Source organism: Schistocerca serialis, chromosome 7 (assembly GCF_023864345.2).
Source record: "Schistocerca serialis cubense isolate TAMUIC-IGC-003099 chromosome 7, iqSchSeri2.2, whole genome shotgun sequence".
NCBI lineage: Eukaryota > Metazoa > Arthropoda > Insecta > Orthoptera > Acrididae > Schistocerca > Schistocerca serialis.
Genome location: NC_064644.1, coordinates 550,238,302 through 550,265,084, shown reverse-complemented (window position 1 = coordinate 550,265,084; position 26,783 = coordinate 550,238,302). Strand labels below are relative to the sequence as shown.

General features: G+C 46.5%; 1 protein-coding gene across 1 annotated transcript in view; it reads left to right on the top strand.

Moving 5' to 3' along the window:
- The window catches only part of LOC126412169 (lipase 3-like), a 195,260-nt gene that overhangs the window by 87,485 nt on the left and 80,992 nt on the right, over nucleotides 1–26,783 (top strand). Inside the window, exons 3-4 of the mRNA XM_050081646.1 lie at nucleotides 9,703–9,817; nucleotides 22,394–22,637. Of these exons, the coding sequence (XP_049937603.1) occupies nucleotides 9,703–9,817; nucleotides 22,394–22,637 (359 nt within the window). The remainder of the gene's footprint in view (nucleotides 1–9,702; nucleotides 9,818–22,393; nucleotides 22,638–26,783) is intronic.

Here is a 26,783-nt window from a genome sequence, read left to right as displayed (position 1 = left end):
GTTGGTAGAGCACTTGCCCGCGAAAGGCAAAGGTCCCGAGTTCGAGTCTCGGTCGGGCACACAGTTTTAATCTACCAGGAAGTTTCATATCAGCGCACACTCCGCTGCAGAGTGAAAATCTCATTCTGGCACAAGTAAGATCTTCTGTAAAACATAGCTGGATTCCTTGCCAGTGCCGAGAGTCTTAGTTTTCACGCTACTTTATTCTCCAAACGTTACCTGCGAAATATATGAACTGACATATGTAAAAAATGTAAACGCTTTTGAAAAGTTTTTTTTGGTGGGGGGGGGGGGGGCTAGGCGGTGTTTCGATCCTCGTAACCCACTCTCTGGATTCGCCCCTGGCTGCTTGAGGCTTGATCGATTCCCAATTACGAAAACTTGTGTAAACGTACAAAAACAAGCTGTCAGTTGTGGGGCAACCTTTGTACCCGCACTAGCCCTATGTCGAGCAATGTGAAGCAAATCAACTGCAAGCTGCTGGACAAGGTTATTCTAGTTACGAAAACTAGCCTTGCTTCAGGACCGTTACATCGGACGCCTATCACGTTAAGTGAAATGTTGCCTATGGTATACGTTTAACAAAATACGAAGCAGTTGACCCTATCATAGACAGACACGTCATGAACAGAACAAGAAGTTCGAGGTTTCTTCGATAACCGCTTCCCAGGTCGACGGATTGGCCGTGAAGACGCATGGCCACCTCGCTCAGACCTGACACGACTGGATTTCTTTCTCTGGCGTTTCACTACAGATCATATGTACGAGTATGTTCCTCGCCTACCAAACAATTTAGCTGACATGAAAAATCGAAGCTACACTGCCGTAGCACAAGTAATGCCCGATTTGCTGCAATGAGTGTGGAAAGAAATTGATTACCGGTGGGGTGTTTGCCGCATCATAAATTGCACTCACATCGAACCGAAATGACACTTTACTCTTTTATGTGAAACTTGAGGTTCTTCGCTACAAAATAACACATCTACCGATTCCGTAAGTTATCTCAATAAATTTCTATACGATTCCAAAGTTGTTAAGTCCTTTTTCACACCCTATATTATCTACTGTCGTCTGCAGCTGTCGTTTCTTCGATTTTCGTGAAGCCACCCTCCATTCATTTCTGTTTTTTGATAATATTTTGATGCCTGCACACAGACAGCACTTAAAGTCTTCATTAAACTGTTTTGCTCATTCCAATCTTTATCTGTCCCTAAAGACAAAGACCCTGGAGGTATTTGCACTTCACTCAATAACTTAGCCTTTTTACTGGGTACGTTTTTTTTTAGATAACTTCTTCCTTTCCTCTCATTTGCTATATTTACTCCTCCGTCCGCAGCTCGTGGTCGTGCGGTAGCGTTCTCGCTTCCTGCGCCAGGGTTCCCTAGTTCGATTCCCGGCGGGGTAAGGGATTTTTTCTGCCTCGTGATGACTGGGTGTTGTGCAATGTAGTTAGGTTTAAGTAGTTCTAAGTTCTAGGGGACTGATGACCATAGATGTTAAGTGCCATAGTGCTCAGAGCCATTTGAACCATTCTACTCCTCCTTGTTCTTCTTCAGTATCACAATTCGAATGTTGCAGTTTCCATTTACACTGTTTCGCTACAGTTGACGTTTCTCTGCAACACAAGGCTGTAATACCGATCTTCATTTTCAGAAACGTCTTTCCCATCCTAAATCAGTATGTCATACTAGGTGATCACTTTTGCTGACGAAATATTTCAATAGTCACATCATTCTTCTCCTGCAGCGTCCATTCAACATTATCTTATTTCGTTCATCTCGTCTATTGAGTTCTTCTCAGAACTAATCTCCTTAAAAACATTGTTCTATTTTCAGTCCCTCTTCTTTCCTGGTGACTTCTTTGATACCAATCATTCAGTGCTCCATTGAACTCCAGCTTCTTTACTCGATAATATTACCTCGAAGAGTAGTAGTATCTTCGATTATTTCGTGATGCCGGCCGCGGTGGTCTCGCGGTTCTAGGCGCGCAGTCCGGAACCGCGCGACTGCTACGGTCGCAGGTTCGAATCCTGCCTCGGGCATGGGTGTGTGATGTCCCTAGGTTAGTTAGGTTTAAGTAGTTCTAAGTTCTAGGGGACTTACGACCTAAGATGTTGAGTCCCATAGTGCTCAGAGCCATTTGATTATTTCGTGACACAAGCCGTTAATTTTCCTGTAGTAGAGTTTATTTGTAAACAATTTTAATGCATGCAGTAATAACCCTTACTGTTCATAGCTCGCTGCACTTAGTCAGATGATAAGTAGACTGCCCTCCGAGAGACACGCATTTAATTCTTGATCGTGTCTACACCCGCAGCCTGTGCGTTTGGTAGGTAGGAAATACGTTCAAAAATAATGGTAAATTATAGTTTTTTGGAAATAATTTCATTTGTACGTCCACATTAATAATAACCCCTTCAAAATAATCCCCACTACATATTATACATTCATGTCAGCACTTTTACCAATCCCCCTGCGGGTTCGGGGGTAAGAATAGGCCCGCGGTATTCCTGCCTGTCGTAAGAGGCGACTAAAAGGAGTCTCAAACATTTCGGCCTTCTGTGATGGTCCCCTCTTGGGTTTGACCTTTTTTTCCCAAATTTCCGTTGTTAGTGCCTGCCATTTGGGGAAGGACGCCTTGCGTGGTGTTTTTCTATTGGTCCATCATGCACCACCATCTTGCATGTTCCTTATTGTCGTATGGCGGGATTTACACCCAACGTCTTCTGGGTTACCTCCTTCTCGTCTTGTGCGCAATCCCCTTCTTAGCGCCCACGACAACTGTGGACCCTTTCAACACCTAAAATCCAACACGGTAGCCAGTCCGTTGCTGTGGGGTCGTCATGTACCCTGTTGGTGGTAGCCCCCTGACCACGCAGGGATCGCACTGCAGATGCCAGAGCTGTTTCCTCCCCATGCATGCCAAGGAGTATGTGCCCATCTTGTCTGGGGTACGGGGACTCCGGGCAACGGGATATCAGCCAGGTACCCGTTGCTTGGCTGGGTGGCGCCCTTGGGGAGAGCCCTCGTTCGGAGTAGGTGGCATCTGGGCGGATGTGGCGCAATGAAGCGCATTAAATCACACCAAGCTGGTGTTCGCACGGCCACCAGCGTCTCTAAGCGAGGCAGAGTAGACTTTGATGCTGCGCAATACGACCCTCAGTCGTTCCCCTCGTTGGCTGCGCCATGGGAGGGACGTAGATCTAGTGCCAAGCGGGAGCCTTATGTACCGCAATACCTTGTCTGCAGCAGGACTGATGGTGGCTCCTTTCTTACGATGAAGCCTCTGTTTTTTGTGGAACACCTGGAGGATAAGTTTGGGGAAGTGGCGGGGTTGTCTAAAATAAAGAATGGGTCCATCCGCCTCAAGACGTCTTCCCCAGCCCAGTCACGAGCGTTGCTCTTGTGTGATAAGCTGGGTGACGTCCATGTTACCGTCACTCCCCACAGTAACTTAAATATGGTCCAGGGGATTATTTACCATCATGACCTATTGTTACAATCCGATGACGAGCTGAGAGCCGACTTAGAACGACGTGGAGTGCATTTTGTCCGTCGTGTACATCGAGGACCCAAGACTAACAAGGTGGCCACCGGTGCCTTTATCTTGGCCTTCGTGGGTGATGTCTTGCCCGAGAAGGTCAAGGTAATGGTTTACCGTTGTGACGTCAAGCCCTACGTCCCTCCCCCGATGCGGTGCTTCCAGTGCTGGAAGTTTGGGCACATGTCCTCCCGTTGCCCATCCAGCGCCACATGTCGAGATTGCGGACGCCCCTCTCATCCCAATTCTCCATGTGCGCCTCCGCCTGTCTGTGTCAACTGTGGGGAGCACAACTCTCCATGCTCGCCGGATTGCCCCGTTCTTCATAAGGAGCGGAAGATAATGGAATATCTTACTTATCGAGAGGCAAAACTGAAATTTGAAAGGTTGTATCCTGCTTCCCTTCGAACATCTTATGCTGCAGCCATGTCATCGTCGCCCTAGCGAGCGGCGGTTGTCGCCTCCTCTGTGCCGCCTTCAGTGGGCCCTCGGGGCCATGCCTCTCTGTCTGCCCCCCTCATGTCTGGGGGCACGCCTTCCTCTGTTGCCCCCTTAGCCGTTGAGGGCAAACCCTCTTCTGTCGCTCCCCCCACGCTTACTTCGGAGTGACGTCTGCTCAAAAACCGGGGGGGCTCGATCCCTCCCCCTCCTTCTCCACCGGCGTTGCCTCTGTGGTTCCTCTCTCGCGGAAGGGGTCCCTCGGGGCTCTCCCTTCCTCCGTTTCTTCTCCTGCCCAGCCGGATGTCAGCCAGTGGCTGAAGGTTCCACCACCTGCTGGTCGTAGGGCTTCTGCGTCGTCGTCAGCCTCCGACGCTCCTTCAGAGAAGCTCTCCCAGCCCTCTCACCCTAAGGGCAGACGCAAGAAGAAGGAACGGAATGTGTCCAAAAACAAGGGCGTTCCGGCGGTTTCAGTGCCGCCTGCTGTACATAGTCCTGGCTCCGGGGATGAGGTGGAGATCCTCGCCTCTGCCGCGGATCTCGCCATCACAGAACCCTCGGGGGCCTTTCTGTGGCCTCAGCTGACTCTCCCCCAGTGGCAGCAGTTGTCTCTGAGGCGCCGACTGCCTCTTAGTCGCCTTCACGCCCTCCCAGTCCCTTACTGCTTCCATTCTCCAGTGGAATTGCGGCAGTTATTTCCGCCACCTGCCTGAGCTCTGGATGCTTCTGAGTGTTTCCCCTGTTCTCTGCATTGCTCTGCAGGAAACTTGGTTTCCAGCAATGCGGACCCCCACCCTTCGTGGTTATCAGGGATACTATAAGAACCGTGCTGCCTGTCAATGAGCATCAGGTGGGGTTTGCCTCTTTGTTCACCACTCTGTCTGTAGCTCGCCAGTACCCCTTCTGACGCCTTTAGAGGCCGTCGCTGTCAGGGTTGAGCTCTCACCAGCCATTACTGTTTCCTCTGTTTACATTCCTCCGGATGGGGAGCTCCCCCGACATGTCTTGGCTGTGCTGCTGGCTCAGCTCCCGCCACCATTGCTGCTTCTGGGCGATTTCAATGCCCACAACCCTCTATGGGGTGGGACTGTCTCCGATGACCGCGGTCGTGCCGTGGAGCATGTGTTGGCTCTGCTCGACCTTAGCCTCTTGAACACCGGTGCTCCCACGCATTTCAGTGTGGCCCATGGCTCGTTCTCAGCCATCGATCTCTCTCTTTGCAGCCCTGGGCTTGTCCCATCCCTCCACTGGAGGGTGCATCCTGACCTGTGTGGTAGTGACCATTGTCCCATCTATTTGTCACTGCCCCAGTGTCATTCTTCTGGGCGCCTGCCCCGCTGGGCTCTCCACAGGGCTGACTGGCCGGCTTTTACTTCCGCTGCAACCATTGAGTCTCCCCCACAGGGTGACATTGACGAGGTGGTCCGTGTCTTAACCACGTCAATCATTTTGGCGGCCGAGGCTGCCATCCCCCGCTCTTCTGGACTCCCTCGGAGGAAGGCTGTCCCCTGGTGGTCGCCGGAGATTGCTGAGGCTATTCGCGACCGTAGGCGGGCTCTCCAGCATCATAGGCGGCACCCGTCTCTAGAGACCCTCATCGCCTTTAAGAGGCTCCGTGCCTTGGCCCGTCGCCTTATCGCACGGCGTAAGGAGGAGTGCTGGGAGAGGTATATCTCATCCTTGGCCTCCCGTGTCTCCCCCTCGCTCGTGTTGTCCCGGATCCGGCGGATTTATGGATACCAGACCCCTATGGGTGTCCCTGGGATCTCCTTGGACGGCGCTGTCTGCATGGACGCTGCCGCCATTGCTGAACACCTTGCAGCGTACTTTGCTCAGAGCTCTGCGACAGCGACTTATCCCCCCCGCCTTTCGCTCTCTAAAGGAGCGAGCCGAGCAGACGCCGTTATCATTCCACACGCGTCGTTCTGAAGAATACAATGGTCCTTTAAGCGAGAGGGAATTCCTCGCTGCCCTCGCCGACTGCCCTGATACGGCACCAGGACCAGACTTCATCCACGCACAGATGCTGAAGCATCTCTCCTGGGACTGCCAGAGACACATCCTCACCATCTTTAACCGCATTTGGAGCGAGGGCGTGTTCCCGTCGCAATGGCGAGAGGGTCTTATTGTCCCCATCTTGAAGCCCGGTGCGGACCCACTGGCGGTGGACAGCTATCGTCCCATTACCCTCACCAACGTTTTGTGCAAATTGCTCAAACGTATGGTGGGGCGGCGTTTGTGTTGGGTCCTTGAGTCGCATGGTCTCCTCGCTCCATCCCAGGGTGGCTTCTGTCGGGGGCGGTCTGCAGCGGACAATTTGGTGCGGCTGGAATCTGCTATCCGTACGGCCTTTGCCCGATGTCAGCATATCGTTGCTGTATTTTTTGATCTGCGGAAGGCGTATGACACCACATGGAGGCATCACATCCTTGCTACGTTGCATGAGTGGGGTTTTCATGGTCAGCTCCCGACTTTTCTTCAAACCTTTTTATTACGCCGCTCTTTCCAGGTGCAAGTGGGTGCCACCTCTAGTTCATCTTATATACAGGAAAATGGGATCCCACAGGGCTCGGTGTTGAGCGTCTCCTTATTTCTAGTGGCCATTAATGGTCTGGCTGCAGCCGTGGGGTCGGTGTCTCCTTCTTTGTATGCTGACGACTTCTGCATCTCTTTTAGCTCCACGACTACAGGAGTCGCCGTACGCAGGCTGCAAGTCGCCATTCGCAAGGCAGCATCATGGGCTCTGACTCATGGTTTTCAGTTCTCTGCAGCCAAGACTCGAGTTATGCACTTCTTCAGGCATCGGACGGTCCACCCTCATCCTGAACTTTCCCTCGACGGCCACCTGCTTGACGTGGTGGACACTTGCTGCTTCTTAGGACTCGTCTTTGATGCCCGGCTCACATGGGTTCCTCATATTACTCAGCTGAAGCAAAAGTCCTGGTGGCACCTCAACGCCCTCCGCTGCCTGAGCCACACCTCTTGGGGTGCGGATCGCTGCACGCTGTTGCGATTATACAGAGCCCTTGTGCAGTCCAGGCTTGATTATGGGAGCCTGGCCTATGGGTCTGCATCACCCTCAGTGTTGAAGTTGTTAGACGCCATACACCACTGTGGGGTTCGGCTTGCCACTGGCGCTTTTCGTACGAGCCCCGTGGATAGTCTACTAGTGGAGGCCGGGGTTCCCCCACTGCGGATTCGCCGCCATCGACTGCTCACTGACTATGCTGTCCACGTGCATTGCTCCCCAGGCCATCCTAATCGTCGCCTGCTATTCCCTACCATGGTCCTCCATCTGCCCGAACGGCGACCTAGGTCTGGGCTTTCCATAGCTGTCCGCATCCAGTCCCTGCTGTCAGAACTGGGGTCATTCCCTCTTCTGCCTCCTTTCCGGGTCCGTGCACCTACGCCTCCCTGGTGTTTGCCCCAGCCATCCATCCGTCTGGACTTGGCACAGGGACCCAAGGACTCGGTTCCACCTGTGGCCCTCCGTCGTCGTTTTCTTGCGCTCCTCGCCTCATTTTCGGGCTGTGAGACTGTCTTCACTGATGGTTCCCTGGTTGATGATCGCACTGCCTACGCTTTTGCTCACGCTGCCCATGTTGAACAGCACTCCTTGCCAGCTGGCTGCAGTATTTTTACTGCAGAGCTGGTGGCCATCTTGTGCGCTCTTGAGCATATGCGTTCCTGCTCAGGTACGTCCATCGTCATCTGCAGTTACTCCTTGAGCAGCCTCCAGGCCATCAACCGCTGCTATACCTCTTCTCCTCTGGTGTCCTCTATTCAGGAGTCTGTTTCCGCCATTACCCGCTCTGGTCGTTCGGTGGTCTTTATTTGGACGCCAGGTCACATTGGCATCCCGGGGAACGAACGTGTCGACAGGCTGGCCAAAGGGGCGATCGACGCCCCAGTTTTGTAATTCGGCCTCACGGCTCGCGATCAGCAGCTGGTGTTGCGCTGTAAGGTGCTTGGGATGTGGAGTGCTGAGTGGCGTGGCATGACATCCCCGAATAAACTGCGGGCTGTCAAGGAGACGACCGATGTGTGGCGCTCCTCCCTGCGGGCTTCTCGCAGGGACTCTGTAATCCTGTGTCGGCTCCGCATCGGCCATACCTACCTGACGCACGGCCATCTTTTGCGTCAGGAGGATCCGCCCCTGTGTCGGTGTGGGTTCTGGCTGACGGTCGCCCACATTTTGCTGGAGTGTCCCCGACTGCGCACCCTCCGGCAGTCTTTTAATCTCCCGGGCACTTTGCCTTTGGTTTTATGTGACGATGCCTCCATGTCTGACAACGTTTTAAATTTTATCCGTGGCAGTCCTTTTTATGGTTCAATTTAGGGCGGTCCTGCACCTTTCCCTTTCTGTGTCTTTTGTCCTTACGTCTCTCCATATTTGTTGCGTTTTTGGTGTGTCGTCGGATGGTTGACTCTTTCCCTTTTTTTGTTCTTGTGGTCAGTCAACCAGTCTCGGGCCGTCTTATTTTCTTCTGTTCCTTTCTGTCTGGTGTTCCTCTGTACTCTTCTTGTCTGTAGTGTTTGTTGCTGCATTTGTGTTCTTTTAGCGCCTGGGGGGCGTCTCCTCCCCCCCTTTGGTTTTTACCTGCTTCACCGATTTTCTGCTCGCCTGTTTTTGGAATGGGGGACTGATGACCTTTGCTGTTTAGTCCCCCTTAAACATCCCAACAACCACCACCACCACTTTTACCAATCTCCGAAACACTTCTATAACTCGATTCTACAGACAATTGCATGGGGGCTTAATTATTATTTTTAATGCAAATGTTTTTTTAATTTTTTGATTTAGTAGCTGTATGTCCGATTACGCTGTTTTGTAAACGGTTGGCCTTGACTAGTTTTTGTACGCAATCTGACTGCATAGAACAACAACAAAGAATGAAATGAAATTTCCGTTAACACAATTAATTAATTAAGTCCCCAGCAACTATAAAACCTACGAAACCAAAACACAAGTGTAATTGTTCTGTGTGTGGGAGTGTGATTCAACGTACACATCTGGCACGGTTCTTCTTCAACAAGACAAGAAATTTTAAATACCATTTATACTTAAGTAATAAAAAAAAATAGAAATACTATAATTGCGCAAGAAAACCAGAATTACACTCTAATACAAGAACACGAGCCAAATGCTTTGTTGACTGAACCTGTAATGACGCATTATTTAAGACACTGAAATAATGAAAAAAAGCGAGTTTTGTTACCTTCATATATATTGACGAAAAGCACTCTGATCATTACAACATCTCCATTCGAACAACATCTGCTGTCTAGCCCATCAAACAACTGCATAAAATATGGAACAAGCACTCTCCACTCCGACTTCTCGACAAGAACTTTTCACTACGACATCTCAGCAAGCACTCGACCAGAACTGCCAGTGGAGGCGGCCGAAATAAAACTCTTTGGCGCAATCTCTGGCGCTGTGGCTCAGTGTAGCCACTTTTCACAATTTTTAACACTCAGCGATGTGACTTTAATCTCATCTACGTTTGTACAACGACGACCTTTCAAGCTTTTCTTTATTTCTAGGAACGAACAGAAGTGACACGGGGTCGCCGGCCGGTGTGGCCGTGCGGTTCTAAGCGCTTCAGTTTGGAACCGCGTGACCGCTACGGTCGCAGGTTCGAATCCTGTCTTGGGCATGGATGTGTGTGATGCCAGAGTACAAGGAAGAGTAGATTAATGCGTGCGTTGTGTCTTCCGCAGCTTACCGGCTGTATGAGGCGGGATACGACGTCTGGATTGGGAACTCCCGAGGCAACACTTACTCTCGCGCCCACTCTAACATGTCCATCCACGACTCTCGCTTCTGGGACTTCAGGTACGTACCAGATGTATTCAGTCCGATGTGAGGAGTCTTTAAGAGTCAGGTAATCTGGTAGCACTGCATTATTTCGCAATAACTAAGCATTACTAACATAGCAGTACTGCCAGTTTAAGAGCAGGATTTTCCCAAATTTTACCAAGTTAATGTCTAACCCAATGTTCCTCCCATCCTCCCACCCCCCCACCCCACGACCCCTCCTCAACACACACACACACACACACACACACACACACACACACACACACACACACACACACACACACACACACACACAAACAAACAAACACAAACACACAGAGTGACTATTTCCCTTCGTGAAGTGTGTGTTTGTTGTGTCTTATGGATATGCGCCCTGTGTAGGCGAATATGATGAGTCTGCGCAGTGTTTATTAAAATGTTTGCGTTGCTAGTAACGATGAGAGGCGGAATGCAGGGGACAAAACCCCAGTGCTGGCACATGGCCTGTTCCTCATCAATAGGATCAAAGCAGCCGGCGAGCGTAACTTCTGACATACGGTCCACCTTTAACGTCATATGCCCGTACTTCCTGAGGCTCTGCAGAAAGGTGTCGAATTCAACATAGGATGTCGGTGATCTTCTTCTTCCCTTGCCGCTCAAATGCAAACGGAGAAAATTCGTTTCTTCACTTGTTGCGGCCCTCTTTCTTCGAAATAACGCTTGAATTTATTTTAAAATTAGTTAATGACCTGAGATCTCGAGCGCTGAAGTTCATATAACTTCACTCGAGTGAACCACTGCAATAAGGCGATAATGACAAATCTCGTGGTAAAATTAATTTACCAGTGTAATAATCATCTCACTGCTGTGAAATGTTCCGCCACTACGTCTACGATAAGTCAAAGAATAATACTTGTCTCAGCTCCACTCAGTAATTAAGAAACTGCACACTGTGCTAAATTAGTCAAAATGAGATGGTAATTCTCTCATTACGGTTTACTGCGTAAGGTTAAACAATTATTTCTTGTCGCGGCCATTGTCGCGACAGCTGTATATAAATTCCAGTAATTTAAAACAAAAATGCCTATTGGACGCTGCAATTTACTCTTTTTTTATCTGTGCTCTCAGGCACACCTCGCCTCGTTTACAGGGTAGGTGTCCTGAAATATTACATATAAAAGTTACTGTGCAGCGTGCAAAAGTCGTTTTTTTTTAAACTACTGCAATTTAAACCATTGTTCACTAAGTTAGAACATAATATACTTTTTTTAACTCTCCATCGGAGTGCATATTGTGGACGCAGCCGTATATGATAAATAATTAAAAATTAAGTAGTCTCTGGCTGCAGGAAATTTTCACAATTTTTTTTGGGGTGGGGGGGGAGGTTGGGAGAGGGGAGGGACTTCCATCTTCAAATCCACCTGTGCACGTAGAAAAAATTTTCCAAAGACTACCTTACATGAACCCAAATACAACATAACAGAAAAATCGTCAAGCCTCTGGGACACAAGGTCACTTTACAGTAATGTTGACACAGAATGTACATAGAGTTACAACTACTCATAGCCCAAACCTATGGTTACTATACATACTCTGTAATTAATCGCTGTAATTAATCGTAAATGAATGCAAGTGTATTAATTTTGAAAATAATGTATATTTGATTTTGGAAGTTTATTTTTGTGTCATAGGCGACATTATTAGGAAGTTGTTTATCCTGTATTCAACCGGTATGTTCTGTTTTCCACATTATGTTCTTTGGTATAGCTTCTGCTAACCTTGAAGATAGAGGTTGAGGTTTTGTTGTTTATTTGATATAGTGATGTGTCTTTTGTATTAAATTAAAAACTTAAATACAGAATGCCAAAAAGAGTCAGAGTTTAATGATGTGCTTATGGGGAAACACAAATCATTCAAAAGAGGAAGAAATAAACACGAGGTGACTTCGATTTATCCTGCTGGAAGAAGCAGATCAATTGCTAATAAAGGTAAGTCATGTAAGTATCATAAGGGATGAAATTGTACCATATTAATCCAAATAGGTATTTTTAATTATAAAGTTTAATAACTTCGCGTTATTTTGAAGTTCATTGGCTACAGACGCACTTGAAATCAATTCGAAACACAAGATACATTTGCAGAGTGCAAGCTCAACTTTCAAACTTCCATATTAAAGCAAAGAGAATGGTTTAGTATATCCAGCTGAAAATTATCTGGCTTTTCATCAAGTTCGTCACTATTATAGCTTTAAGTCAATGGGCTGCACGAGTAAATTACACACAGTTCTGTACAAAAACTATATCACTGCTAAGCAGTTTCGTGTGCTCACACCAAAGCTGAAAATACTGTTAAATTTATTTTACCACCACATTCAATAGAGACATAGGAGCAACCATGGCACTACGAAAGTGTTCCACATTCTAATACAACACTTTAAAAGCAAAGTACATGGGTTCAACATGAAACTGAATGAAATGAAATTCAGGCTTAATGAATAATGAGACACAACAGCCGCATATGTAAAGGATACATTACAAACACTTGGTACAGTAAAGAAAATTGTCCATCTTGCTCATGATAATACTAGCACTAATTACAGTGGAATCGGAGGGGCTGCTGGGAACAATGTATTCAGCCACATAAAAAGTTATTGAATTCAGAATAGGTAGGAAAGTACGTGTGGGCAACATGGTTTTTTGATTCCATGTTGAACACTGATATTGATTAAAATGTTTTGAAATTATTCATCTACTTTTCTATTTATACTGTACATACAGTGATTTTGCGGACGTTAGATACTATCATTTGTTATACCATACAGAAACTAGACGGTTTTGTCAATTTCCCTGCAATGAAAGGTTGATTGATATGTTTCCAGCATTTAAATCTTACTTTTCTTACTCAAGCCCCTCCCTTTTTAAACTAAGGGAAGCTAGGTTGTTGTTTGTTCACACAGTGATGTCAGTTTTCAACAATAATATTCCGAACTTGGAGAAAGAATCTAATTCTCTATCTGAATCTACTTCTGTTTTATAAAAATAAAGGCAATTCTTACAAATAAAAGGGAAGAAGATCACTTACAGGAATGTGACAGTTTTGGCAAAGGGATGACAGTTATGTATAGTTCAAGAGCTCAGGCCATTCAAGTGGATGCCGATCTCACGAATTCCTATTTGGGAGGATGTTGAAACCTGTATCACGTATGTCAATGAACAGACAAATGTAACTGTTACTGGTGCATCGTGCTTCGATCAGTTTAGTAATTTTATAAAATTTTTGAAGGACTATCTAAGGAAACAAAATCAGTCAACAACTGATTTGTGGTGTGTATATTCAATAAGGCATCTAGAGTTCTTTGGTATTCTGAACTGTTGAAAATTTACCAGTAGTCATAATGCTAACACAGAACGTATCTTCCTTTGTAAAAGCACCCTGGTCCCAAATACTTGAACTGCCTAAGATTTTATAAATACTCAGGAAACAAAATGCTGTTAAGTGAGATTCCTTCATCCTCCAGATATCCGTGTCATAAAAGTGAAAAAGACAGTAATGAGATAAGGTACTGCATATTTTATCTTAAAATAACACGGAAAGTCACTGATTTTAGCTTAGGGCACTATTACGTGTTTTATTTATATACATTGTCCTTTTCTTAGTGATGAACTTACGGTAAACATACCCAAACCAAATATTAAAAGAATAATTTTGAATTAAAAGCAGTTATACCAGGAGTGTCTAACAACTCTCCACAAGCAATAGGCATTTATGGCGTAGACGAAAACCTCTGTACTGAGCAAGAATGAATATTAATCCAAAAATATACTAAGATATAATGAAAAACTAGTTTTAGGCATATGACTACGTGGCCCAGGGGGCACAGAATAGCATTTTTGTCTAGTTACTCTTCCAGAATAACGTTCACTCAGTTTTATCGTACTGATTTTCAAACTATAAAAGTTTCAAGTTTTTAAAGATGATATTTCCGCTGTGACTATTCCTTCCTAGTAAACGAAATGTTAGCTGCCAGCATTACATTACGATGGTTAACATGTGAAGTAGAAATTACTGATCGTATTAATACTTCATTCTGTAAATTTTCATTACTATACCATGGGTCAAAGAAGATAACTGTAGCGATTTTAGCAACTTCTGTTTTATAGTATGACGATCATACGGGCGATTATTCGCCTAATTTCATGCTTTGACTATGTATCCCACGGAGTATAAAATAGTTTTTCATTACAATTACCTCAGTATCGTTTCAGATTAATGTTCAGTTATGATCAGTATAATTGTTCCTTGTCGACGATATACATGTGTGGGGATTAGTTAGACACTTCCACAATAAGTTGCAATCCAACTGTAAACTGATTACCAATAATTTGTAATGGCCTCAACGTCCCATAGCCGAAAATATTATTCGCTTATTATTTCGTCTGGACTACGAGTAATTGTTGTTCCACGTGTATTCTGACTTACAACTTACACGTACGAAATTTACCCTAATTTTGTGTCCGGGAGACTTGACAACTAGTACGTAGTGAAAAATACTGTCATCTTGTAAAAGCACTGATGTAACGTACTTTTGGCAAAATTTTTATTAAATGCACAGATGCATCTGAAAATGAGAATGGAAGTTCCGAAATCTATCACGTAATAGAAAAAGTTATGAAACCATCCTGGAGGCAAAGGCTATTTTATTTATAATTACACTCCTGGAAATGGAAAAAAGAACACATTGACACCGGTGTGTCAGACCCACCATACTTGCTCCGGACACTGCGAGAGGGCTGTACAAGCAATGATCACACGCACGGCACAGCGGACACACCAGGAACCGCGGTGTTGGCCGTCGAATGGCGCTACCTGCGCAGCATTTGTGCACCGCCGCCGTCAGTGTCAGCCAGTTTGCCGTGGCATACGGAGCTCCATCGCAGTCTTTAACACTGGTAGCATGCCGCGACAGCGTGGACGTGAACCTTATGTGCAGTTGACGGACTTTGAGTGAGGGCGTACAGTGGGCATGCGGGAGGCCGGGTGGACGTACCGCCGAATTGCTCAACACGTGGGGCGTGAGGTCTCCACAGTACATCGATGTTGTCGCCAGTGGTCGGCGGAAGGTGCACGTGCCCGTCGACCAGGGACCGGACCGCAGCGACGCACGGATGCACGCCAAGACCGTAGGATCCTACGCAGTGCCGTAGGGGACCGCACCGCCACTTCCCAGCGAATTAGGGACACTGTTGCTCCTGGGGTATCGGCGAGGACCATTCGCAACCGTCTCCATGAAGCTGGGCTACGGTCCCGCACACCGTTAGGCCGTCTTCCGCTCACGCCCCAACATCGTGCAGCCCGCCTCCAGTGGTGTCGCGACAGGCGTGAATGGAGGGACGAATGGAGACGTGTCGTCTTCAGCGATGAGAGTCGCTTCTGCCTTGGTGCCAATGATGGTCGTATGCGTGTTTGGCGCCGTGCAGGTGAGCGCCACAATCAGGACTGCATACGACCGAGGCACACAGGGCCAACACCCGGCATCATGGTGTGGGGAGCGATCTCCTACACTGGCCGTACACCACTGGTGATCGTCGAGGGGACACTGAATAGTGCACGGTACATCCAAACCGTCATCGAACCCATCGTTCTACCATTCCGAGACCGGCAAGGGAACTTGCTGTTCCAACAGGACAATGCACGTCCGCATGTATCCCGTGCCACCCAACGTGCTCTAGAAGGTGTAAGTCAACTACCCTGGCCAGCAAGATCTCCGGATCTGTCCCCCATTGAGCATGTTTGGGACTGGATGAAGCGTCGTCTCACGCGGTCTGCACGTCCAGCACGAACGCTGGTCCAACTGAGGCGCCAGGTGGAAATGGCATGGCAAGCCGTTCCACAGGACTACATCCAGCATCTCTACGATCGTCTCCATGGGAGAATAGCAGCCTGCATTGCTGCGAAAGGTGGATATACACTGTACTAGTGCCGACATTGTGCATGCTCTGTTGCCTGTGTCTATGTGCCTGTGGTTCTGTCAGTGTGATCATGTGATGTATCTGACCCCAGGAATGTGTCAATAAAGTTGCCCCTTCCTGGGACAATGAATTCACGGTGTTCTTATTTCAATTTCCAGGAGTGTACTAATATATTCTTTGAATCACATGACAGGCAATGCACCTATAAGTATTAAGCTGCATAAATCTTTAAAAATATTAGAGATAACTGCAGTACCCCTATCCTGGCGTAACTATAAACACGTCAGTCTAGAACGAGTGCAATGCAAAGACTGTTTTCCGTGACAGAGTCCAGTTGTGGACGCCGTTGCCTCTTAGATCACTGTTAAACGACTCCGCCGCATTCACCCGCCCGGAACGCGAAGCTGGGTGATGGCTCGAATGTTCTTGTAGATTACGTGAAAGAATTTGTTTCGAAAATGATTAAAGAAATGGTTTTCCCACATGTCGTCCTTCTCCCATTATTCAGCAATAGTTTAAAAATCCATCACCCTCTCACGACATCTGAAATAAAAATTTTAGTGGGGAATAAGGAAACGTACGTAACTGGACAGTTGCACACTAGTATTCGAACTGGCTTTAATGTGCCTGATAGTCCCGCCTTTATTAGCTTCTTAACAATGCCATTTTCACTTGAGACACCATACACAGGCCGCACTAAGCAAGAATATCACTCTATAAGTCTGTTTGGCTCTCTCTGTATTCCACAAATTCTATATTGATGTCGGCAGCTTTGCTTTACCATCAAAAACACAGGACTCAAGGGCTATCAACCCATTACACTTTTTTGTGCCCTGTGACCTTCGGCCAACAACATGTGTGATTTGCGCATTCGATTGTAGAAATGCAGGGAGATTACCAACTTTGCAAGCTTAGCCACAACAAAATGTACATGATATAACAAAGAAGTGTGGCTGAAGTTTCAGAAGATTATTAGTCTGACTTGCTTAGCCACAACAAAACATACAGGGTGTATCAAAAAGCAATGACCGAACTTTCAGGAAACATTCTCCCCACATAGCGGAAGAAAATATATTATGCGGACACGGATCCGGACACGCTTTATTTCTATGTTAAAGATCGTTTTCTACTTCCCTTCATGATAACATAAATGATGGGGAACATACAGAAATTGAACGTACCAGCTTTACATGAGACGCTTTCTGACGTAAAATGTTCAACAAACCCTCTCCGTGACACCTTCCTAAGTGAAATGTTTTGAATGCCCTCCGTTAGAAGGGATGCTTGCTTCAACCCGCTGTCGCATTGAATCCCTGATGCACTGATGAATCACTGGAGAATTGTGTATTGTTTCACAGCCTTTCACAATGCGGACAAGAAGATTCTGTACCTCTCGTAAGGTGGTTCTGTACACAAAAACTTTCAAATACCGTCACAAATAAAAGTCTGGTGGATTTAGGTCCGAAGAGCGTTGAGGCTATCGCATTCTTCCAGCTCTACGTATCAGAGAATCTGTTATTTGGAAGCCTACGAATATTAACAATGAACTGAGGAGGAGCTCCATGGCGCATGAAGTTCGACCTTTGTCGCACTCGTAAACGCACTTGTTCTGGCAGAACAGGTGCAGTTTACTCGAAGAAAGTATGGTAAGTTTCTCTGTTTAACCTGGGTGGAAGAACGTAAGACTATAACAAACAGCCGCAAACAGTGCCGGCCAAAATTTTGAAAGAATATTTTTGTTGATAACCCCATTCTCCAGATATACATCAGCACATCAGGGATTCACTGCAGGTACCACTGCTAACGGAAGGCGTTCGAAACACATCACTTAGGAAAGTGTTTCATACTGTAACGAAGAAGACATTTCGAAAACATCATGTAAGGAAACGTTTCACGTAATACTGGTAAGTTCCGTTTCCGAGTGTTTCCCATCATTGACGTCATCATGAAGTGTAGTAGAAAATGAGCTGTAACATGGAAACAAAGTTTTTTCCGACCCATGTTTATGTAAGGAGCGAAAAATAAAACGGACTAACTACATCGAAGAAACACGTTAACGAAACACACAAAATAGCCCGTATTTACACTCTAAGACAAAAAAAATCAACATACCATGACAGAATTATCCGAACCAGACGGAAATCTGTAAATATGATGTACATGTACATGTACATGTACAGACAAACAAATGATTACAATTACAGAAAAATTGTACGATTTATTCAAGAGAAAGAGTTTCACAAATAAAGCAAGTCAATAACACGTTGATCCACCTCTGGCCGTTAAGGAAGCAGTTAATCGGCTTAGCATTCATTGATATAGTTGCTGGCCATTCTCCTGTGGGGTATCATGCCAAATTCTGTCCAATTGGCACGTTATATCCTCAAATTGACGAGATTGTTGGAGGACCCTGTCCATAATGCTCAAAACGTTCCCAAATTGGGAGAGATCCGGCGACCTGGCTGTACAAATTAGAGTTTGTCAAGTACAAACAAAGCAAAAGAAAAAAACTTTCGCCGTCTGCGGGTGGGCATTATCTTGGTGAAATGTAAGCCCAGGCTGGCTTGTCTTGAAGGGCAAAAAGAACGGGGCGTAGAACATCGTTGACGTGTCGCTGTGCTAAAGGCTGCATTGGATGATAACGTAAGGGCTCGTGCTATGGGAAGAAATGGCAGCCACGACCATGACTCCCGTTGCTGTTGGGCTGGTACCCCAGTGCTGAGATGTCTCTTCGGCCTAGAATCTCATTGACTGGAGTAGTCTCCAGTGATGAGTCCCGCTCCGAACTGAGCCTCGACGACCTGCCAAGACGTGTTTGGGGACGTGGGATACCAGCCTGACTGTCGCCTGCAAAACAGCCCACCAACCAGGAGTGATGGTCTGGGCGTCCATTTCTTTTCATAGCAGGATGCCTTTGGTTGTCAACCGCGGCATTCTTACAGCGCAGCTGTACATCGACGATATTCTACGTTGCGTTTTGTTACCCTTCATGGCAAGCCCTCCTGGCCATACATTTCAGCAAGATAATGCCCACCCGTACACCGCGAGAGTTTCTGCTGGTTGTCCTTGTGCTTCCCAAACCCTGCCTTGGCCAACCAGAACGCCGGATACCTCCCCAGCGGAGAACGTTTGAAGCATTATGGACAGGGCGCACCAGTCATCTCGAGATTTTGATTATTTAACACGCCGCTTGGACAGAATTCGGCACGATAACTGCTTGCATAAGGGCTGGAGGTGGAGTAACGCGTTACTGACTTGCTCAATTGGTGTAGCTTCTTCACTAGAATATATCATCCAATTTTTCTGAAATTGCAATCACTGGTTTGTCTGCACATCACATCTACCGATTTCCATACCGTTACGATAATTTCTTCGCTTTTTTTCTTCTTTTTTCTTAGAGTGTATGCAACGTGATTAGCAAAGGCACGAAAACACTTTTCTAGGGCTCACCTGAAGTTACTACTACATCTGTCGATGTCCTTTCATCCAAAAGACGAGTAGGATGCTGCGTCCTCTCCACCAAGAAATCCTCAGTCCAGTCACAAATGTCGTTTGATGCCCCATTAGAGCTTACATTCGATAACAAGTGCAAGCGTGGTACTTTTTATTCAAATGCTTTTCTGGAGTCAAGGAATACCACTTCTATTGTACTGCCTTGATCTGTGGCTTCCAGACGTCGTCTGAGAAAAGCGAGACGTTGATTCACAATAGCACAGTGTAATATATATATTCTAACTTATGGTGTACGTATGTAAGCGTCCTTTGTTACAAGCTATTACTTACAGTATTTTTAGATCCATTATATCTTAAGACTGGTAGTTTCAGATCCCCTTGAAGACAGGCTGAATGTGAAGGTTGAGGTCAATCGTGGACTTGAAAATAGTAGCTATCAGCAACTGAAGCGGTCTTGCATTAATGAATACGCAGTATGTCCCACATAGCTTCGCCACCATATATATTTTCGAAATGAAACAAAATGTGAAAATTGTAAGTGGCCAGTGATGCACCTACGTCAGGACTCACACAATGGGCATGAATAGTACACGTAAACAAACCACTTTCAACACAAAGTTACGTTTTATTTTTAAATAGCACATTGTATGTTTTTTTCCAGTAAGTGAAAACTAGAGGTACAGTTAGTGATAGCCGAATTGGTTTCACCGCTCAAAAACTTATACCGTCTGGAATATGTAGATTTTAAATAATGTAAGTGGTGCCACAGTTTTCGCCATAATCGTGTGATGCCGTAATGCGGGTTGCCTGTACTGTCCTGAAGCATGCTGTAGACCAGGGGTTCCCAACAAAATTTTCTCGAGGACCCCCTCATCAAGCATGATTGGTACCTTGTCATATTACAGTATCAAGCACCTAAAAAAGCTAAATTAAGAGTCTTTTTATACGTTTTCTATTTTTGGTACGTAGAAAAAACATTGACGTATTCATTATTGAAAATACATTGAGCTTAAAACTGCTCATGCAGGATATGGCCAAAACAAAAAATCTGTTATCATACGAAATATATTTAATATATTTTTTATTCTAATAGCATCTTGCGGATTCCTATGGCATAGCTTGTAGACCCCTGGGGGTCCACGGACCACCTGTTGGGAACCACTACTGTAGACGACATTTGCTCTGCGCATTACGCCAGAAAGTGTGGTGCCGTTGCTATCCTTTAAAGTCTACGCATTTCAGAAGGTATGACGCTTGGAAAAGTGAAAACAAGTGTGCCGTTGCTAATAGTACCTCTAGTTTCCAGGTCCGTAAAAAACTTACATGTACCGTTTAAAAAAACGTAACTTCGTGTTGAAAATGATGTTTGTTTACATTTATGGATTGTATATACCTTGCCATTGTGTGAGCCCTTCAGACAGCTGCTTTCTTTCTTTCTTTTGCTTGTGCCTGTTTCCCGCAATGACGCAGGGTTGTCATGGTTAATCGGATTTGGCTAGGTTAATTTAAGGGGTGGCCGGATGCCCTTCCTGCCGCCACTTCATACCCCCCCTCCCAGGGGATGGAATTAGTGTACCCCAACTGTCTGTGTCTAGTGTGATTCATGGAATAGTGTGAATGTGTTCAGATGTCTGCGAGCCGTGTAACTGAGGCAGCGTGTGAGGACCAGCCCGGTATTCACCTAGTGGGATGTGGAAAACCGCCTAAAAACCTCATCCAAGCTGGCCGGCACACCGGCCTCCGTCGTTAAGCCGCCGGGCGGATTCGATCTGGGGCCGGTGCACCTACCCGAGTACAGGAAGCAGCGCATTAGCGCTCTTCCCCCCCCCCCCCCCCCCCTCAAGTTTCTGACGCAGTCTGCGCACTTCAAGGTAAAGCTCAGCATTTTCATGTATCAAGAAACTGTTACGTTTCATACCCTGTAATAAATATAAAATGAGTACTACTATATACAGAAATGTTTTCCACTCCTGTTTCAACTGGATGCAAGTGATATAACACACTGTAGTAATAATCCTGTTACCTTATGTTTTTCTTACTATCTTGTTTGGAAGAAAAACCTGTTTAACTCATTTTGTTTTGTACTTTGTCAAAAACTCAGACTTTTAAAAGTGCAAAATCTGAACCTACTTCTGAATAACGGGTGGAGATAAACAAAAAATAACATGTATAACCATATGTAACACTAAATTAGGCAACAACATTGCCAGCTTTCAAAGGCTGCCAACAGGCTTTTTCGCTGTTGCTGTTTTAACCTTGTGTTTCTTACTTTCACAATGCTGAATGAACTGTGCTTCAGAGTTTAATGTTAAATTACATGGCTGGCAATAATAATAACCAGATGGTGTTCTATAAATAGAATAGTTTTTTCCCACCAAACTCTGTGTGCCATCTTCATTCTGTATCACACTTGCAAGAATTGAATCTGACTGAGTAGCCTGTGGAGTTGTACTTGTCACAGTTGATCTCTGTTTATTTGCAAGTTCGGCTTTTCTGTGTTTCGCACCCCGTAAGTGCATATCCAACTGGTCTTGTGAAGTGGCGGCCACTTTACAAAGTTCACAGAAAAACTTCTTGGTTTTCTGAATTGGTGAATCTGGTTCAGGTGCTTTAAGCGCTAGTGGATCTGCATTTGACCATGGCTGAAACTGTGTAGCAATCGCAAATGTTCCCGTCTGATCATTAGCAGGAACTGCACACTGTTCTACCTTTGTTTTCGCTGCAGCATGGCCTGCAAGGGCTCTTCAGTGATTGCGTGCCATGTAGTGCTGCTCCGAATGTGCAGTTGACGTAAGGGCAACATTACATACTTCACAGAATGGAACATCTGGAACGCTTTTCTGTGGTTGGCCATCTTTAAACTGTTTTGGCAATGGCTCTCCACTCTCCTTTGACCAGTTCAATAAGAAACTATGAACTTTCTTTTCATGCTACCTCCCTGAGCAATGCATCTTTTCTGCGCTCTCGGCTAACCTGGCGGGTCCCCTTCAGACAGGTGCATCCTCTAGTAATTGCATTTTTCACATTTTGTTTCGTTTCGGAAGCATATAAGATGGTATAGTTGGGCGGGAGCTTTGGCTGTCGACAACATGTGTCGGAGACCGCTACCCCTGGAAGAGGTAGTCTGCCAGAGCGGCTACTTTTGGCGGCGCACAGTGCGGCGCTGTGAGCTGGCGTTGTGTTGTCGCAGCTGGCACGAGATGGGCGTGTACGACGTGCCGGCCGTGATCGGGCACGTGCTGCGCGAGACGGGCTGCCCGCAGCTGTTCTACGTGGGTCACTCCATGGGCACCACCATGTTCTACGTGATGGGCTCCGAGCGGCCCGACATGAACGACAAGGTGCGCGCCATGTTCAGTCTGGCGCCCGTCGCCTACATGAGCCGCGTCAAGAGCCCCATCCGCTACTTCGCGCCGGCCGCCAGCGACCTCACGGTGAGTCCACACGTGCCCGGCCACAAGCAGCGCCACAGCCACTGCCTTCGGAACGTAGTACACTACTGGCCATTAAAACTGCTACTCCAAGAAGAAATGCAGATGATAAACGAGTATTCATTGGACAAATATATTATACTAGAACTGACATGTGATTACATTTTCACGCTATTTGGGTGCATAGATGCTGCGTTGACCACAATGTCGTCAAACAACGATGCGACCATCATGATGCTGTAAAACATAAACCTGGATTCATCCGAAAAAATGACGTTTTGGCATTCGTGCACCCACGTTCGTGGTTGACTACACCATTGCAGGGATCGAATGAAGGGTAGAGACACGGTTCGTAACACATGTGAAATGTAACGTCCACTGTTCAAAGTGCCGACAGTGGCAACAAGACGTGACCGAGACGTGTAACCAATGAAGCTTCAACACGATACCACAGTTCGTCAAGAGTAGTGACTGGCGCATTGTGACGAGCCAGTAGCTCGGCCACCATTGACCAGACATTTCAGTTGGTGAGAGATCTGGAGAATGTGCTGGCCAGGGTAGCGGACGAACATTTTCTGTATCCAGAAAGGCCCGTACAGGACCTCCAGTCGTGCATTATCCTGCTGAAATGTAGGGTTTCGCAGGTATCGAATGAAGGGTGGAGCCACGGGTCGTAACACATCTGAAATGTAGTGTCCACTGTTCAAAGTGCCGTCAATGCGAACAAGAGGTGATCGAGACGTCTAACCAATGGCACCCAATACCATCACGCCGGATGATACGCTAGTATGGCGATGACGAATACACGCTTCCAATGTAGGTTCACCGCGATGTCGCCAAACACGGATGCGACCATCACGATGCTGTAAACAGAACCTGGATTCATCCGAAAAAAATGACGTTTTGCCATTCGTGCACCCAGGTTCGTCGTTGAGTACACCATCGCAGGCGCTCCTGTCTGTGGTGCAGCGTCAAGGGTAACCTCAGCCGTGGTCTCCGAGCTGATGGTCCATGGTGCTGCAAACGTCGTCGAACTGTTCGTGCATATGGTCGTTGTCTTGCAAACGTCCCCATCTGTTGACTCAGGGATCGAGACGTGGCTGCACGATCCGTTACAGCCATGCGGATAGCCGACCTCGGTGGCCACGCGGTTCTAGGCGCTGCAGTCCGGAACCGCGCGACTTCTACGGTCGCAGGTTCGAATCCTGCCTCGGGCATGGATGTGTGTGATGTCCTTAGGTTAGTTAGGTTTATGTAGTTCTAAGTTCTAGGGGACTAATGACCTCAGATGTTAAGTCCCATAGTGCTCAGAGCCATTTGAACCATGCGGATAAGATGCCTGTCATACGAGGCCGTTGAGATCCAGCACGGCGTTCCGTATTACCCTCCTGAACCCACCGATTCCGTATTCTGCTAACAGTCATTGGATCTCGTCCAACGCGAGTAGCAATTTCGGGATACGATAAACCGCAATCACGATAGGCTACAATCCGATCTTTATCAAAGTCGGAAACGTGACGGTACGCATTTCTCCTCCTTACACGAGGCATCACAACAACGTTTCACTAGCCAACGCCGGTCAACTGTTGTTTGAGTATGAGCAATCGGTTGTAAACTTTCCTCATGTCACCACGTTGTAGGTTCCGCCACCGGCGTCAACCTTGTGTAAATGCTCTGAAAAGCTAATCATTTGCGTATCACAGCATCTTCTTCCTGTCGGTTAAATTTCCCGTCTGTGGCACGTCATCTTCATGGTGTAGCAGTTTCAGTGGTCAGTAGTGTAGTATCAGATGCACTGGGCATAAATTTCGTCAACAACGTATCCAAAGCCGCTCGGCTTTCGGGCGACGCAAGCTCTTTGCAAACTGCGAACGTCATTACGTAGCCGTATAGACAGATCCGAGTAAAAGTAACGTGCCTTGTACACACACCTTTCATAGCTGTCTTACGAATTAGGATTCGTTACCTAATCTGTGCAACAAATTAAAGGAACACTTTTTCGAAACCCTATAATTGTCTTTCAGTCCGAAACGTAAGTTTGAAATTTGGCTCAAAGGTGTCTACAACCTTCCCCTGTAAAGGTGCAAAAGGCTGGCGCCCTGGTACATTGCTCATGGGCTCTGCGACGCTTCAAACAGTAAGATGCTGCTACGAAAAGGCCACAGCCCAGAGGTTCATATGAGCTATAAGGCGGGTTAATGACATGACATTGGCACCAAATTTTTACTATAATTCTGCCAAAGCCACTGTGCACTTGCCACACGATAGCAAGCTCGTCATATCTCCTGTTACCCACAGTTCTCCCCTTTTTTTGACGCCTTTTCGATGGAGAGCAGAACCGCGACACCCGGCATTGAAATCAAGTTTCTCTTATGGGTGGCCGAGAGAAACATTTCATATGCACCGCTGCTCGCAATCGACACGAAAAGGCCTCAGGGTACGCCATAAAGGCTTTCCCTGGGACGTTGATTCCCACACATTTCGCGATCGAAAGCTACAGTTCGCAGTGCGATGGCCAACAATACGACGTTCTCGACAACGTTCGACAGTGCTGCCACCTCCTGGGCATTTCAGCTCTACGCTAGAAACATCGTCAGGATGCAACCATATTGAACGTGATCTGACCTTTTTGGAGCGTAATGCGCCAGCAATTTTTGTTCCAGTATGCAGTGTGGAACCACTACACACCGTCCAAAACCGTTCAGCGAAATTTTGACGTGATCCTGAGTAACAAAGAGGGTTTATGCTTTTTCAGTGCTCCTGTTTTGCATCTTCCTGTGGCATGATCATGACGGGCTGCTCCATTAACGTGTGCGTGAACAAAATGGCAAAAGTTTCATCTAAGGCTCCTCCAGTTTGGCAACAACCTCAGTGCCACCCATGCACTTTTGTTTAGCTGTTTGAAAATGTAAATGTCAGAAACTTCGACGCCAATTCAGTCTCGAGGCTGCTCTTCCACCTCAAGTTATGGAAACCCCACGTAATGAGTGTCGAAGGGGTTGCCTAATCCTCAGGTGCTAGAGCAGCCAATACCCCGAATTTTTGTCGTAGTTTCTTACAGGTACATTTGTAATGTGCTCATCAAAGGCGCGTGGCCGAACTGGAGGAGTTTTAGACGGACGCTTTGCCGTTTTACCCACTAGGGAAACTTCCCATCACACCACATTGACAGCCAGTCAAAACCCGAACACAGATCAGGCATGAAAACAGGAAGAAAGCGTACTGAACTGTGAAAAAAAGAAAGCAGAATAGAAACACTGAATGGTCCAAGGACAAGAAGTGCAATACACAGCATCCTCAATGAGCAACGGCGTCATGATTAAGAGGTCACTCTGTTGAACCACCAAGCAGGCGAACCGTGTTCAAACCACCCTCGTATCAATAAGCCTTTTTTTCCCTCGCTGTTCGTTGCATTCAAATTTATGTCTATGTTGTGGCGTAACGTCCATTTGCAACAGCGAGGTGTAAAGAAGGGACCTATAATGACACTGATTCTAGACAACTACTCTATTAGCAGCCGAATGGAAGTGGCTTTCGAATGGCAATCGCGAAACGTTTGATGACAAGGCGACAAGTCAACCGAACCCTCCACCGAAAAACACGTCTGGCGCGTCATACACGGCATTAGTGATAGTGCTTGTGTCATACGAAAGGAATCTTACGGACCACCTAATTTGTATGCCTCGTAAGTGAGTGACATATGCCTCATTGCCCGGATGTGAATGTGATCACTCCCAAGGAAATGATGAAAACGAAACAGTTTCTCACATAAGCTGTAACAAATGAACGCAACAGTTTCACAATAGCACAGTTTCTCTGTGCTCTGTCAAAACATGTGTTTTTAACGTTTTTGATGGTGCGTTCCGTTTTGGAAGTTTTGACTCTTGAATTCCTTCTTTTTAACATAGTTCACACCCATTTCATTGATGTTTTCATTTCTGTGAGACGTCTATGTGGTATCTCGCCTGCTCTCACTATCTATCACTTTTACTTACGACGGTAATCACCTATATTCTGTAAGCAGCATATAATATGACAACTATCAAGACTACAGAAGGAGAACAAACATATCAATGACCGGGCGGACAGTTCATAATGTTGTGAAAAATAAATAAATGGCGCGAGAGAGTTTAGAACACGACTCGTCCG